Genomic DNA, 12,144 nt, shown 5'->3' with positions numbered 1-12,144 from the left:
GCAATCAAGCAAAATTTTCCAGCATGAATTGTCACAGAAACTTGAGATTCTCAAATCCATGTAAGTATTAAAACTATTAGCGGTAATTTATATGTAAAAATGTCCAAAATATATATGTTCCAGCATAGCATACTCCAAATGTTTTGTCCTAAAAAAGCTTACTATCAGAACATAATCCTAGTTCTCCACTGAACAAAGTATTAATGCTACATCACCCACAAAGCCGTATAATATAATAAGCACTGAATAAACAATAATGATCTCCCATTAAGTATACACTGCATCAAAACATTTGCCAAGTAGGTAAGATGAGGAAAGTCACTAGTTTTACTTTGACAGACAAGGTGAAACTGGGTTTTTACCCTATATTTCCTGCTTGAGCTCGACCTTTAAAAGATAAGTCAAGAAAAAATTACAAGAGGAACCAGCCTAGGTAAGTCAACATTGACATCACAGCTATCTAATTCCAATCAACTGCAACCAATCGTAATCTTCAAATCCTATTATACTATTTAATCAGGGTGTGCTGATAATTAAGTGAGGGTTACACTCCAGGTTATGGTCTTAAAGCAGGCAAGGCTTCAGACTTTAGAGGCCACTCTGCACTGGATCTTTTTCCCCTGCTTGCGCATCAGAATCCGAGTGCCTTTTGTGGTTGTCATCACCAGAATTTTGTTCATCTCCATCGAGTCGTGGATTGTCTGTGCCTTGTTGCATTTCTCCAAGTCTTTCCTGCAAAGTTGCATTCAAAATCAGCATTCACAACACGTGCTGAATACAGATAAATAAACCTTGGAACCAAGGTAAGGTCCATCACCTTAAGAGAGGTGTTCTGAGAAAGAAGTTGCTCATACTCCTTCCTAATCCGGTTTACCTCTGCTCTAAGGGAAGAGTTTTCCTCTTTCAAAGAATCAGCTCGTTGAGCCAGCTCTTCGCACTCTGCCTGGAAACCATAACTACTAAAGTTAATACTTTTGTTTTTTATAAGCTGTGACTAGAAGAACTTAAAGTACTTGATTATTAAGAAGAGTGTTGTTGCTTGAAACATTCAAAAGCACCATATCATCTACCTGCTTGCGCAATCTAGATCTACGTGCAGATTCCCTGTTTGACTGCTTTCTTCTCTGCCGTTTGAGTTCTCTTTCATCCTGAATATGGACAAAATGTCAGTTGCAACATTATGCAACCCAAGTTCTATATATATGTGGGTTCTGCAGAGAACAAAATATACTCATTAAGCATTTTCCCATGCCACATTATAGGTTCAAAACTTCAGAATTTAAGATTGAGAGCTAACATAATGGATACCTTTTCTGAATGTCCAGATGTGGTTAGAAACTTGCCCGTAGTTAAAAAAATAAAAAATAAAATAAAATAAAGAGAACATGGATAAGATAATGGGAAAAAAGTATCCGAATGAACATGAGAAGCCTATCTATAGAAAGTCATGCTTGGCTCCTAAAGAAGTCAGGGACAGACTGGTAGGCAATTACAGTAACTGGCAAGCTTTACTTACATTAATACATTGTAGGGGACTGTCAAACTTTAGGTGCTCCAACCATCCACCACCCATGCAGGTAATTGCTAACTCAGATGGAGAAGCAATAAAATTTAGATACTTATTATTCAGGACAGATGCAACAAAGATGTAGAGCAACCGCCTTCCTACGAAAATCTGATATAAAAGAAAGGAACAGGCTACCTTAAGACCCTCTCATGTAAGCTCCTTACAACTTCTCATTTGGTGTAAATTTAATTAAGAAAAGCAAATGCATTAAAAGCCTTTAAAGGCAGCCAGGTGGTGATTATATGAATGGCATGTGACCTGCTCTGCATCCCTTTCCCTATTTATTGCAGATGCTGATATACCAAAGCTTTCTCACAGGTGAAATCCAGTAGGCATCCATCATTTCCTCATTGTTAATGCAGGCCTTCGCTTGGGAACAAGTCTCCATGTTTGTCTTCTTTGGCGGGCTCTAACTTTGCTTCAGCATGTCTTAGCTGCACTCCCATTTTCAGTAATATATGCCCCTTTGGGTAATCTCTTTTCAGGTAATGTTTGAATGAGACAACTAGGATGGGCATGTATCTAATATATTCGCATAATTGTTAGGGGGGGAATTCTAATGGCAGAAACTCGAATCTATATTAGTTGAGAATAAAAATGTATAAACAAAAACAATACAAAGACTCATTCTTCTTTTCTTTTCTTATATTTATTTTTTATTTTATATATTTATTTATTATTTATTTATTTTATTTTATTTTCTATTTTTATTTTATTTTTATTTTTATTTATTTTTTTTTGGGTGGAGGGGGGTTGTGGTTGGGTTGGGTTGGGAGGGGGGGGGGCGCGTGCAGTGTCTTTCCTCGTCATCCCCTTAAGGCCCCAACCCTCAGGAAGGCAGGATTTGAGCTTAGGTGTCTGGTACCACCATCGGGAGACTTAAATAGCTTGGTTGCTAGAAGTGTTTAAGTTGACTCTTTACTCCATATTATAATTTGTACCACAAAAATGAATATAGGTAAAGAGCTCCATGTAAAAATCATTGCACATTTTTCTTTTTGTGCAGACTCTATCAAATTCTAGTGGAATTTGGAGATTTTCTTCTGTCTCTTGAGCTTATTCTTGGAGGAATGAGGTCTTCCTACTCACCACACAACGTCCTAGGTTCTGTTGCAAGCTTTATGTTGCCTATAGTTTCCCTGACCAGTCGAAAGGACTTCATCTACACCAACAAAGGATCAGATAGAAGCCACATATATAAGACATGCATTTTTTTTGAAAAAAAAAAAGACAGAAACTAACATGATTAATATCAAGAAATGCAAAAATTAGCTAAGCATATTAAGTGTCAGTAAGAAAGGATGTTTTCTATGTTAAGCTTAGGCAGGCACTATTTTGGATGCAAATGAAAGTAAGAATCTTGATTAAACAATGTAATAATACTTTACGTTGTAGTTCAGCATACTTATTTACACCTTATTATGCTTCATAAAGTGGTTGAACGAACAAATATCTGGGCCAACAGATCTGCAGCATATTTTCTTCTTTTTTTCCTTCTGTTGTACAAGTAGCACAATTTGTATTGTACATTGGAAACTTGTTTTCATGATAGCCTAATCACTAAAAGAGAAAAAAAAAGGAACTCATCTATCATGTTACAAGAATAAATCAGATACAATACTTGCTACATTAAATCTTCCGGACAAGCTCAAAACCAAATTAAATGCCAAAATAGTATCTAATTTAAAAAACTGCTTGAATTTACAACTCAAAAGGTGGGAGTTTAAAAAATAAAAACCTGCATCCAAAGCTCTGATGGAGCACCAGGAACCACAGCCCCTGCAACTGCACTGGCAGGAACCTTACCATGCATTGGAGGGAGAGAAGATGAACTTGGAGCCCCCCAATAGTCCATCCCTATATTTAAATTTGTGGTAGGACCAGCAACCCCACTGGTTGCACCAGCAGCTGGCATAGGCATGATAGGTATGGTTTGACCTAACACTGCCTGTGACAGCATCCGAGTCCCACCATTCTGAGAACCTGGTGTATGGTTGCCTCTGTGGGAAGTCTCTGTTGAAATGACATAAAGACATCCAGATTATTAATATATACGATACTTATCAAATTATCTAATCAAAAACATTACTTGATATGCCTACCATCAAAAGATTCTTGCCCACCACTTGTCTTGGGTTGCGAATCCTGTGCAGGATCCCAGATAGTTTTAAAATTAGCTAAAACACTTTTAAATGCAGCAGCATTTAGATCAAACAAGTGCTGAAATCTCAATAACTAAAAACGAGAGAGGAAAGCTCAATTTTATCCATGCCATCAACACTCGTGGAAACCAAAGCAATGAATGAAAGGCGCAAGAGACACAAAAAAAAAAATAGAGAGGGGAAAAAACTTAAGTTTGAATTCTAGAATAGGTGATGTAACCTGGAAATTTTCATGAGAACTATAAAACTAATGAGGAAGAAAAAACCTGTGCACATAAAAAAAAAAAAAGGATGTATGTGCAGATGTATCTATGAATCTACTTATATATGGAAAAGCATGAATCATGAAGTGGGATCTTCTCCTTGCCCTCTCTCTACCCTACCCTACCTTTTCTATCCCTCCCATTTTACTGTTTTCACAGAGCCTTTGGATGAGTTCCAATTTCATGCAACCACCAAATAAACTAAGGTTTGCTGTATCGGTCAGTATCATAGCATACTTAATGAATCATACCATACCAATACCAAATTAGCACGTAGTTTCGTATCATATTGACACTCAGTACACCTCACCATCCCATATCGTACCGCATCCCGACACCATAATATGATGATACGGGTATGGGATCCGGTACCACGACGGCAAACCTTGAAAAGACACTTGTTTATGCATCAGAATTGCAAAGGCTCCAAAAATACCTTATAGGCAACCAAATGACTCCAAGATAAGCCACTGCCAATATTTTTTCAAATATTGCATGCAAAAACAGAAAATAAACAAGTTGTATTAAATGCTGAATAATTATCAACCAAAGAGTCCATGTGTCTAGCACAATTGCATCACACATGCCTTTTTCATTTATTTAAGCATATAAATTCAGTCCTTCAGATCCTGCTGCTTGGTATCATGTTCAAAACCCACACTTATCGTTTCACAGCAACATCACCACTGCCTGAGATAGTCAGATGTGTAAATAATTACTTGTACAGGTGTTATACTATAGCCAAATCCTGTAATGTTCAGACCACAAACAATGACACTCAGATCTAGAACAACATGTCTATATCTATCCCTGGTGTCTCATGACACAAAAAATAGGACAATGCCCTGTCAGCAATCACAGTCCATGACTTGCAAGAAAACTGATGAACGATGATGTATATAGGATAGTCTAACAAGATTCAGATCCACAAAATAAACAAACTACTTGGAGTGGTGCTCACATTTTGAGAATTAGCATCACTTCCTTCACTTGAACTTTCAGTTCCACTTTCACCGCTGCAAAATTCATATTTCTCTTAACAATTAGAGGAAGCAGTACAAATTGTTGAATGGCTAGCCAGAAGTAACAGGCACATGATGATTCAATAACTCTACGCTACTATATACCTCTGAGAGAAGCCCCCATTTGCTGATGCCCCTGATGTTTTACCTGGCTCATTGTTGTTCTTTCCTGTAATCATATTCAAACTACCTAAACTTCCTTTGGATCTTTTGAGGGGACTTCTTTCCTTACCTTCTGATGACTTACCATCCATTTCCGTTCCACCAGGCACAGCTCCCTAAAAGATGAAATACACATCAATCAATTTGCTACATAAATATATGAGAATGCCAACATTTCAATGATGTCAAAGACCATCTGGCTTAGCAGGTAACTCACAGTCTCAGCATTTCCATTTGGAGAAGGCATAGCATATGGATTGAATGGGTGTGACCCCTGTTTAATATTTGTAGGATTACACAAAATAATCAGAGACACTTTAAAATGAAAATCAGAATGAAAAATTGTGCACTCATAGAATAACAGAACAAAGGATTGGGCATTTATCGTTAAGAATATACCGGTGGCATAGACGGATGAGCATATAATCCTCCAGGAGGATACATGACATATGGATGCGGTGGTGTCCCATACGGTGGCATAAATTGCTGCAGAGGAGAAAAGGAATGAATAGATGGAGGTATGGCAACAAAACTGGGATAAGTTAACATTGAATATTAGCTTCCCATTTGGCCATCACTAGTCCCTTGTTTGGAACCCCTTTTTACTTCTTTTACTCTATACTCGTAAAGGTGATCTTGATATGCCAACCAAGGAAAAACAAGGACCTATGTAGAAGTACCAAAACAGGAAAGAAACCTAAAGACCATGTGAAGAGTCATAGTCCTTTATTCCTTGAAACAACCATAAGACTTATGTCCTGTGTTAGAAAAATTCCAACTTGCTCTTGTAATGCCAATCCCAAAGAAATCAAGCTTGATTTGCAAGGGACGAAGAAAATCATTTTCTACTTTCATCACCAAGCTTCAGGTATTTAGTATATAAAGTCAAACCATGTTTTAAACTTTTTGCAGGGACCCGAAGTTAGAATTTTTATCAACTTATTGCCTACGAGTACTTATGGACAAGCAAACTGCCAATGATTCCATAAAAACATGCCACCAGTGTAGCCTTAAGAATTTGTCCCAGTGTGCCATGTTGTTCGATCCTCTCGATCAAGAAACAATAGGACCATGCCAAATAGTGCCATAATTAACCAGGAAGGCAAGTTCCTGTGGTCTAATTCCTCCAAATTTCTCTTATTCACAATTCTAAACTGCCGGGCATCAAGTGTATCATAACACTTAGATATAGAAATCCAATCCATAAAGCAGAATAATTCTGACAATCAGTACGAATAATTAAAGAACACCTGAGCTCCCCACATGTAAGGATGAGCCTGGGGGCTCGATGCCACGGAAGAATGAAAGAATCCATGTGGTGGAATCGGCGAATATGCCTAGTAAAATGAAAAAAACACGATCATATGAGCCCTAAAACAAAAATTTTGTCAAGGAGTAAGAGGAATCCAACAAAGATGAGATTTTGCACCTGAAAGCTGGTCCAGTCCGGAAACACTGTGGCAGCAGGGCTGGCACTACTGGCCGGAGATCCGTCCTAATCAAGACCCCGTAAGAAATGTTTAAAAAAAATGATCTTTTTCACCAAAATAGATACCAAACCTCTTACATGCGAACAAATTGAAGCAGAAGGATGAGATCAAGTACCTGAGACGCGGAGGTCTTCGGCGTCTTGGCCGATGTGTCGGCCTCGCTGTTGCCCATGATTCCCAGCAATCTCACTCTATCTCTTCCCCTCCACCTCTCAATCCATCCTCCGGATCAAAAACCCCCAAACCCTGCACTCAATTCGAAAGATCAGCACGCAGGACGACTTCAATTCTGCTGCCAATGTCACTCCGAAACCCTAATTGGGCCAACCACTAGAGAAGAAAATACAAAACCAACAAACGTAAAAACTTTTACAGAAAAAAGAAAAAGGAAAAGAAAAGTGGTGGAAATCGATATCAGGAGCTGTTTTGCTCGAGAAACGCCGAATTGATCGAGACTGGATCTGAGGCCAAGGAGATCGACCATCACCTCAGCAATCTAGATCTTGCTCGGTGAAAATGAGCTGGAAGGGAGAACCACAGCGAATCAACGCGAACTCGCTCGGATAAAGGAATCGAGCTCGTCGATCTCTTCAGAAGGGGGAGAGAGAGAGAGGAGAGGAGCGTCGGGGAGCGGGGCGGAGGGGGGGCAATGTGAGAATAGTGTTTTCCAGCTGAGAGCGCGTTTCAGAACGCCAGAAATCGGAATGGGAAACGGCATTCAACTTCCTACTTGGAATAACAGAGAACCAAAGTAAAGGAATTTGAGAGGCCGATTTGAAATCTGATCGGATCGTTGACCGCATGGTGGGGAGATCGGATGAGGACCACAAGGCCTTCGTTCTGCACTCTCTCCTACGAGTCTTCGCATATAAGTTATATGAGAACTAAGATCTGCCGTCTATCTTTCTACCTACATCGATCGAAACTGTTGATGTATGGCGTCAGGCCGGGCGTCATCTCAGTGAGGACGACGGAGAAAACCAGATTTATACATGGGCGATCAGGATTTACTTGAGAGAGAAATTTACCGGCAGATCTTTTCTGCTTGCAGAAATTTTTATATGGATATCATGAAGACGTTTTCGTGTACCTAATTTTAGGCCAGTCACCAATATTTTATCAATATTACGCATTAACCCTGTCCTCATCCCTATTTACAAATCAATCTAGATAAAAAGATATTATATTTATTTGCAATATGGTCCCCTTTGTCGTGTCTCGTATGAACCATGCGGCATGGTTAAGCTAACCAGGTATGCTACAATAACAATACCTCATATTAGAGAAAATTATAGAGACATTCTTTAAAAGTTGACCTTTTCACGCTTAGATTTCAAAAAAAAAAAAAATTTAAATGGGCACCAAAACTTTACAAACATTGTAAAGTGCCCTGGTCCTCAGTTGCCATCTGAACAATATCAACGGAAAACCTGTGAAGACCAAAATACTCTCTATACCTTTTAACTATGGAGGGGTTTATTTTTTAGGAGAAAACCATCGGAGCTCTTTCATCGCGTTGGAAGGGATTTGTTGCCCTAATCTTTAAATTTACCAAAGACATTTCATTTCCAACTCCAAGGAGAAATCCAATCTTCCTTGAATTCTCACCGACCGTCGATTCGTAGTTATATTTTCTCAATGGATTCAGCAAATTAAAGAGGTTGGTTTTGAAATTTTTTTGCTATTTGTGCTTGAAAGAGATTCCGGTGCCATTTAATCTTTTTTGTTCTTGGTAACAGTCGATTTATCATATTTTCATGCATCCAATTTGTTTGTATGGGATAATGTGTATGATTTTTTGGATTTTCTAGTCGGTTCCGGTGGTGGGTTTGTATGAAATTGTTTGTTTTGGGGGCATCCATCCATATGCGTTGTTGGGATTCTACTTCACTAAAGTTGGGAAGTCTAAAGTCTTTGTACGGTAGAAAGATAAGAACCTATGTCCTTGTGGAGTGTTAGAGCACTTAAACTGTAGTGGTCCACTATGTAAGTCATGTGGACTGTTAATCTTATGTTTAATATAGTTCACATATCTTTATTAATTTTACATTAATCATATTATTTTAGACAATAATTAAATAATGAAACTAGCATTATTATCTAAGTTAAAGAATTGAACTCCTATCCTTAGGAAGCTAACTCCAAAGAATTGAACCCTTATCCTTATTGTATTGTTGTATGCTAATAGTATTCTGTTTTAAGATAAGTTAGGCAATAGTATTGTATGTTAACTAAGTTAGGTAACACCATTGCAATGTAATTATGTTGCATTAATAATATTTTATATATACATAAAATGAATAACCTATTTATACCAAAGGTCCACCATGGGGGATATCTTCGTCTCTCCCTCAGCATGCAGTATATGGTTGTGTATGGATGTTTGTATGGATTACAAGCACAAATGATAATTTTATAGATTCAATGGATGTGCACAAATAATTGTATGGATTATAGGTAGAAATGATAATCGTGTGAATGTGTATGAATATGTAAGGGTGATTGTATAGATTATTGGTAGTTCTTGTTCAGTGCCTAAATATGTATGGTTGTACTTGGATATTTGTATGGACTACAGATATAAATAATAACGGTATAGATTTAATGAATGTATATAGGTGATTATATGGACCGTAAACATAAATAATATTTATGGATGTGTAATATTTTTCCATTGCATGGACAAATTATTCACTTCTTTGGTATCTGTTGAAATATATTATGACATTTAAGAATATGTCAAGACATTTAAAGTACCAAAAAATAAAAACACATATTCATTTCTTAACAAAAATTGATTACACAAAGACCCCAAAAGTTTTCACTTCATACATTAAGCCCTCAAAAGTTATCTTACATAACACAGGGACCTCGAAAGTTTCACAAATTACAATTTTACCTGCTCATGATAGCTATATATATGGGCTGAACTGCTTCACATCCTCATTCCCAGTACTCCACTTTAGTACCAACAGAGCACCAGCAAATACCCATGAACCAAACAAATACCATGCCAAACACTTCTTCCACCTCTTATCGATATGAAGCTCAGCATCCAGATTTTTATTCTTTTGGATTAGTTTGCTCATTAGGTCTCTTGTACGTGGTGACGGTGGGGGATCATATCATTGAAAAAATGAACATCCTCTTTTTCTTTTCTGTATCAAGAAATTGAAGAAATAGGTGGGCTATAGGCGGCAGAGAATCAAAGAAGAATGAGGAGGCCAGTTACCTAATAAATAGAGCAGCCAAAGAACCTTCAATCCGGATTAGCCATGGTCCATGAGGTCCTCAGAGATGCCCTCAACCCACAATCACAAAACACCATCGAGCTTTGGTTGAAATGTTGTGTTGAGACATGACTGCCACCAGCCAAAGCCATTATAGTCTAGGTTCCCCTCTCTTTTCGATCTATACTCTCCTTTCTATCTCTTATACAGTCTCTCTTTTTTTCGGATGATCGGAGCCCTTCACCCCTCTTTTTTTCTATACTCATCTTTCCCTCCACTCTACTTCATGCCAGAACCATAAAACTCTGGGAAGGATGCTTATGGTATTTCATTAATTTAACCTTTTAGTTGGCCCTCACGTCATAATATAGTTTAATTGCAACTGACGAGTGGGGCTCTTTGCAACATTCATAAAATTTGGTGGTCTTTTGAAATTTTTTTCTTTTGGGATCTAAATGTAAAAAGGCCAAATTTTGAGGAGTGTCTCTATAATTTTTCTTAGAAATTAAGACAAAAAGTCCATTCTACCATAACACCATTAGAGAATAGGGTTTCCATCCTCTAATTTAAGGCCTGTTAGATTTTCCTATAAGATTAGACAAAAAATTCTATAAGATTCGTGGATTGGATTATCTACTTAAGCATAGCCTTATATCAACCAAATTTTACATAGCCTAAATCCTATGAGAAGCAAAAAAGATTTACATAGATCTTTTTTTCTACAATCCAAAGGTTAGGATCTGGATTGGTTTTAGACAGATTCCAGAAAATGAAAGCTAGATGGATCAATAGATCAGATTCCTATAGAATTTTCAACCCAATCCTGTAAAAATATCCCAAAGACTTTAGCATTTAGATTTTCCATTTCACTTGATAACCCTACTGGACCGTCACCCATTTTTATTATTAGTGCTGGGGTCCCCTCACCAACCACCAATAGCATTGGTGCACTTTGGCCCCACCTAATCCAAGCCCTCTATCACTATCCTCTACAAGCTAATTTGCATCTAAATCACCCTCTATGGTGCTGGTGCACTTTGGCATCGAGCGCTTCTATATTTGCACTGCGAGCCTAAACCCACTATTATGGAGCAGGCAGTTTTCCTTGGCATTGTTCTTTGTTTGATCTCTCTTTCTCTCTCTCTCTCTCATATGTCTCGGTAATGTTCTCTAATGAAGACTTGAGATTTATTTTCTTATCCAGTTGTTTCAAGCAATGCATATGGTCAAGATATGTTACTTTGATTATTTGATCTCTTTGTCATGGAAATTTGGGAAATTTCTATAAAGAAAGAAATCAAGGAGTTGCTCTAAATCAAGTTTTATTTGATATTTTTTTATTTTAGTAGAATGGATAGAATATGTTCTTCTTGTATTTTTAGCATTTGGTTTGCTAGAACTCCCTAAAACTGTATAGATGCTGATTTAATGTGGCCTGTCATACCTCAAATCCAGAATATAACATGCCCATACTACCGCATGGGGTACCACCCTCGATAACATGAAGTCAATATTTACATTCTTGAATAGAACAAAAGATCCATCATAAATAAAATATAATAAATAGGGTCAATTCCAATCTTATGTTAAGTAATTAAACTAAGACTAGTTCAAAGCATCTAAATTCAAAATCAAATACCATATCTATATCTTAAAAATCATAAAATAATGGACTACAAGTCCGTAATAATCTAATAAACTAAGTTCAACTATAAAATTTTTAAGGTTGCTGGTGCAAACTTTCAAGCCTGGATTCTTCGTTGTTCTTAGTGGTCTTATTTCTCTGAAAAAAAAGTAAAAAGAATATAAGCTACACAAGCTTAGTAAGTAAAACCGACACTTCCTTACCGGATCAAGCATAAATTTTTCTATAATAATATAATATTTAAAAAATAATAGATATTACAAAAATAAAATATTTCATAGAGCATATAATAAAATGAGTCATAAAGATAATCATGTATACACAAATCATGAATATTTCATAAACATGATTGGTAAGTCATTCTTGGCATGCATTCATATCATGGTTCAAAGCATTGCTCTTAGATAATTATGCTACGATCATTTTATACTCGTGATATAATCTGTGTTCTTAATCGATAGAGTTCTTGTACGTATACCAACTTTATACCCACTGACACGGTCTATATTTGTATGGATGCTAGCTTTAGGTGTCAATTTTTTCAATTCTAGGGATTCATTCATAGCTATCTAAGAACTTTTGAAATCTTTATATCTTTTTCTT

At 37.1% G+C, this 12,144-nt stretch overlaps 1 protein-coding gene across 4 annotated transcripts; it reads right to left on the bottom strand.

Moving 5' to 3' along the window:
• Positions 1-228: 228 nt before the first annotated feature.
• On the bottom strand, positions 229-7,394 carry LOC105061171 (bZIP transcription factor 1-B). Of its 4 annotated transcripts, XM_029260732.2 has the most exons (14): positions 7,154-7,394; positions 6,782-6,912; positions 6,606-6,671; positions 6,427-6,513; positions 5,576-5,662; positions 5,394-5,450; positions 5,262-5,292; positions 5,120-5,183; positions 4,954-5,008; positions 3,670-3,712; positions 3,306-3,580; positions 1,071-1,148; positions 818-943; positions 229-732 (listed from the first exon to the last, which is right to left on the bottom strand). In XM_029260732.2, exons 2-14 carry the CDS (start codon positions 6,836-6,838, stop codon positions 589-591), a joined length of 1,170 nt encoding a protein of 389 aa, XP_029116565.1. In that variant the 5' UTR covers positions 6,839-6,912; positions 7,154-7,394; the 3' UTR covers positions 229-588. The 4 variants fall into 4 exon arrangements, with proteins under 4 accessions (XP_029116565.1, XP_010943444.1, XP_010943443.1 ...); XM_010945142.4 differs by having other exon boundaries at positions 5,120-5,292; positions 6,782-6,996; positions 7,154-7,393; XM_010945141.4 differs by having other exon boundaries at positions 5,120-5,292; positions 7,154-7,393.
• Positions 7,395-12,144: the final 4,750 nt, after the last annotated feature.

The sequence above is a fragment of the Elaeis guineensis genome, chromosome 12 (assembly GCF_000442705.2).
Source record: "Elaeis guineensis isolate ETL-2024a chromosome 12, EG11, whole genome shotgun sequence".
Classification (NCBI taxonomy): domain Eukaryota; kingdom Viridiplantae; phylum Streptophyta; class Magnoliopsida; order Arecales; family Arecaceae; genus Elaeis; species Elaeis guineensis.
This window is presented reverse-complemented; position numbering and strand designations above follow the sequence as displayed.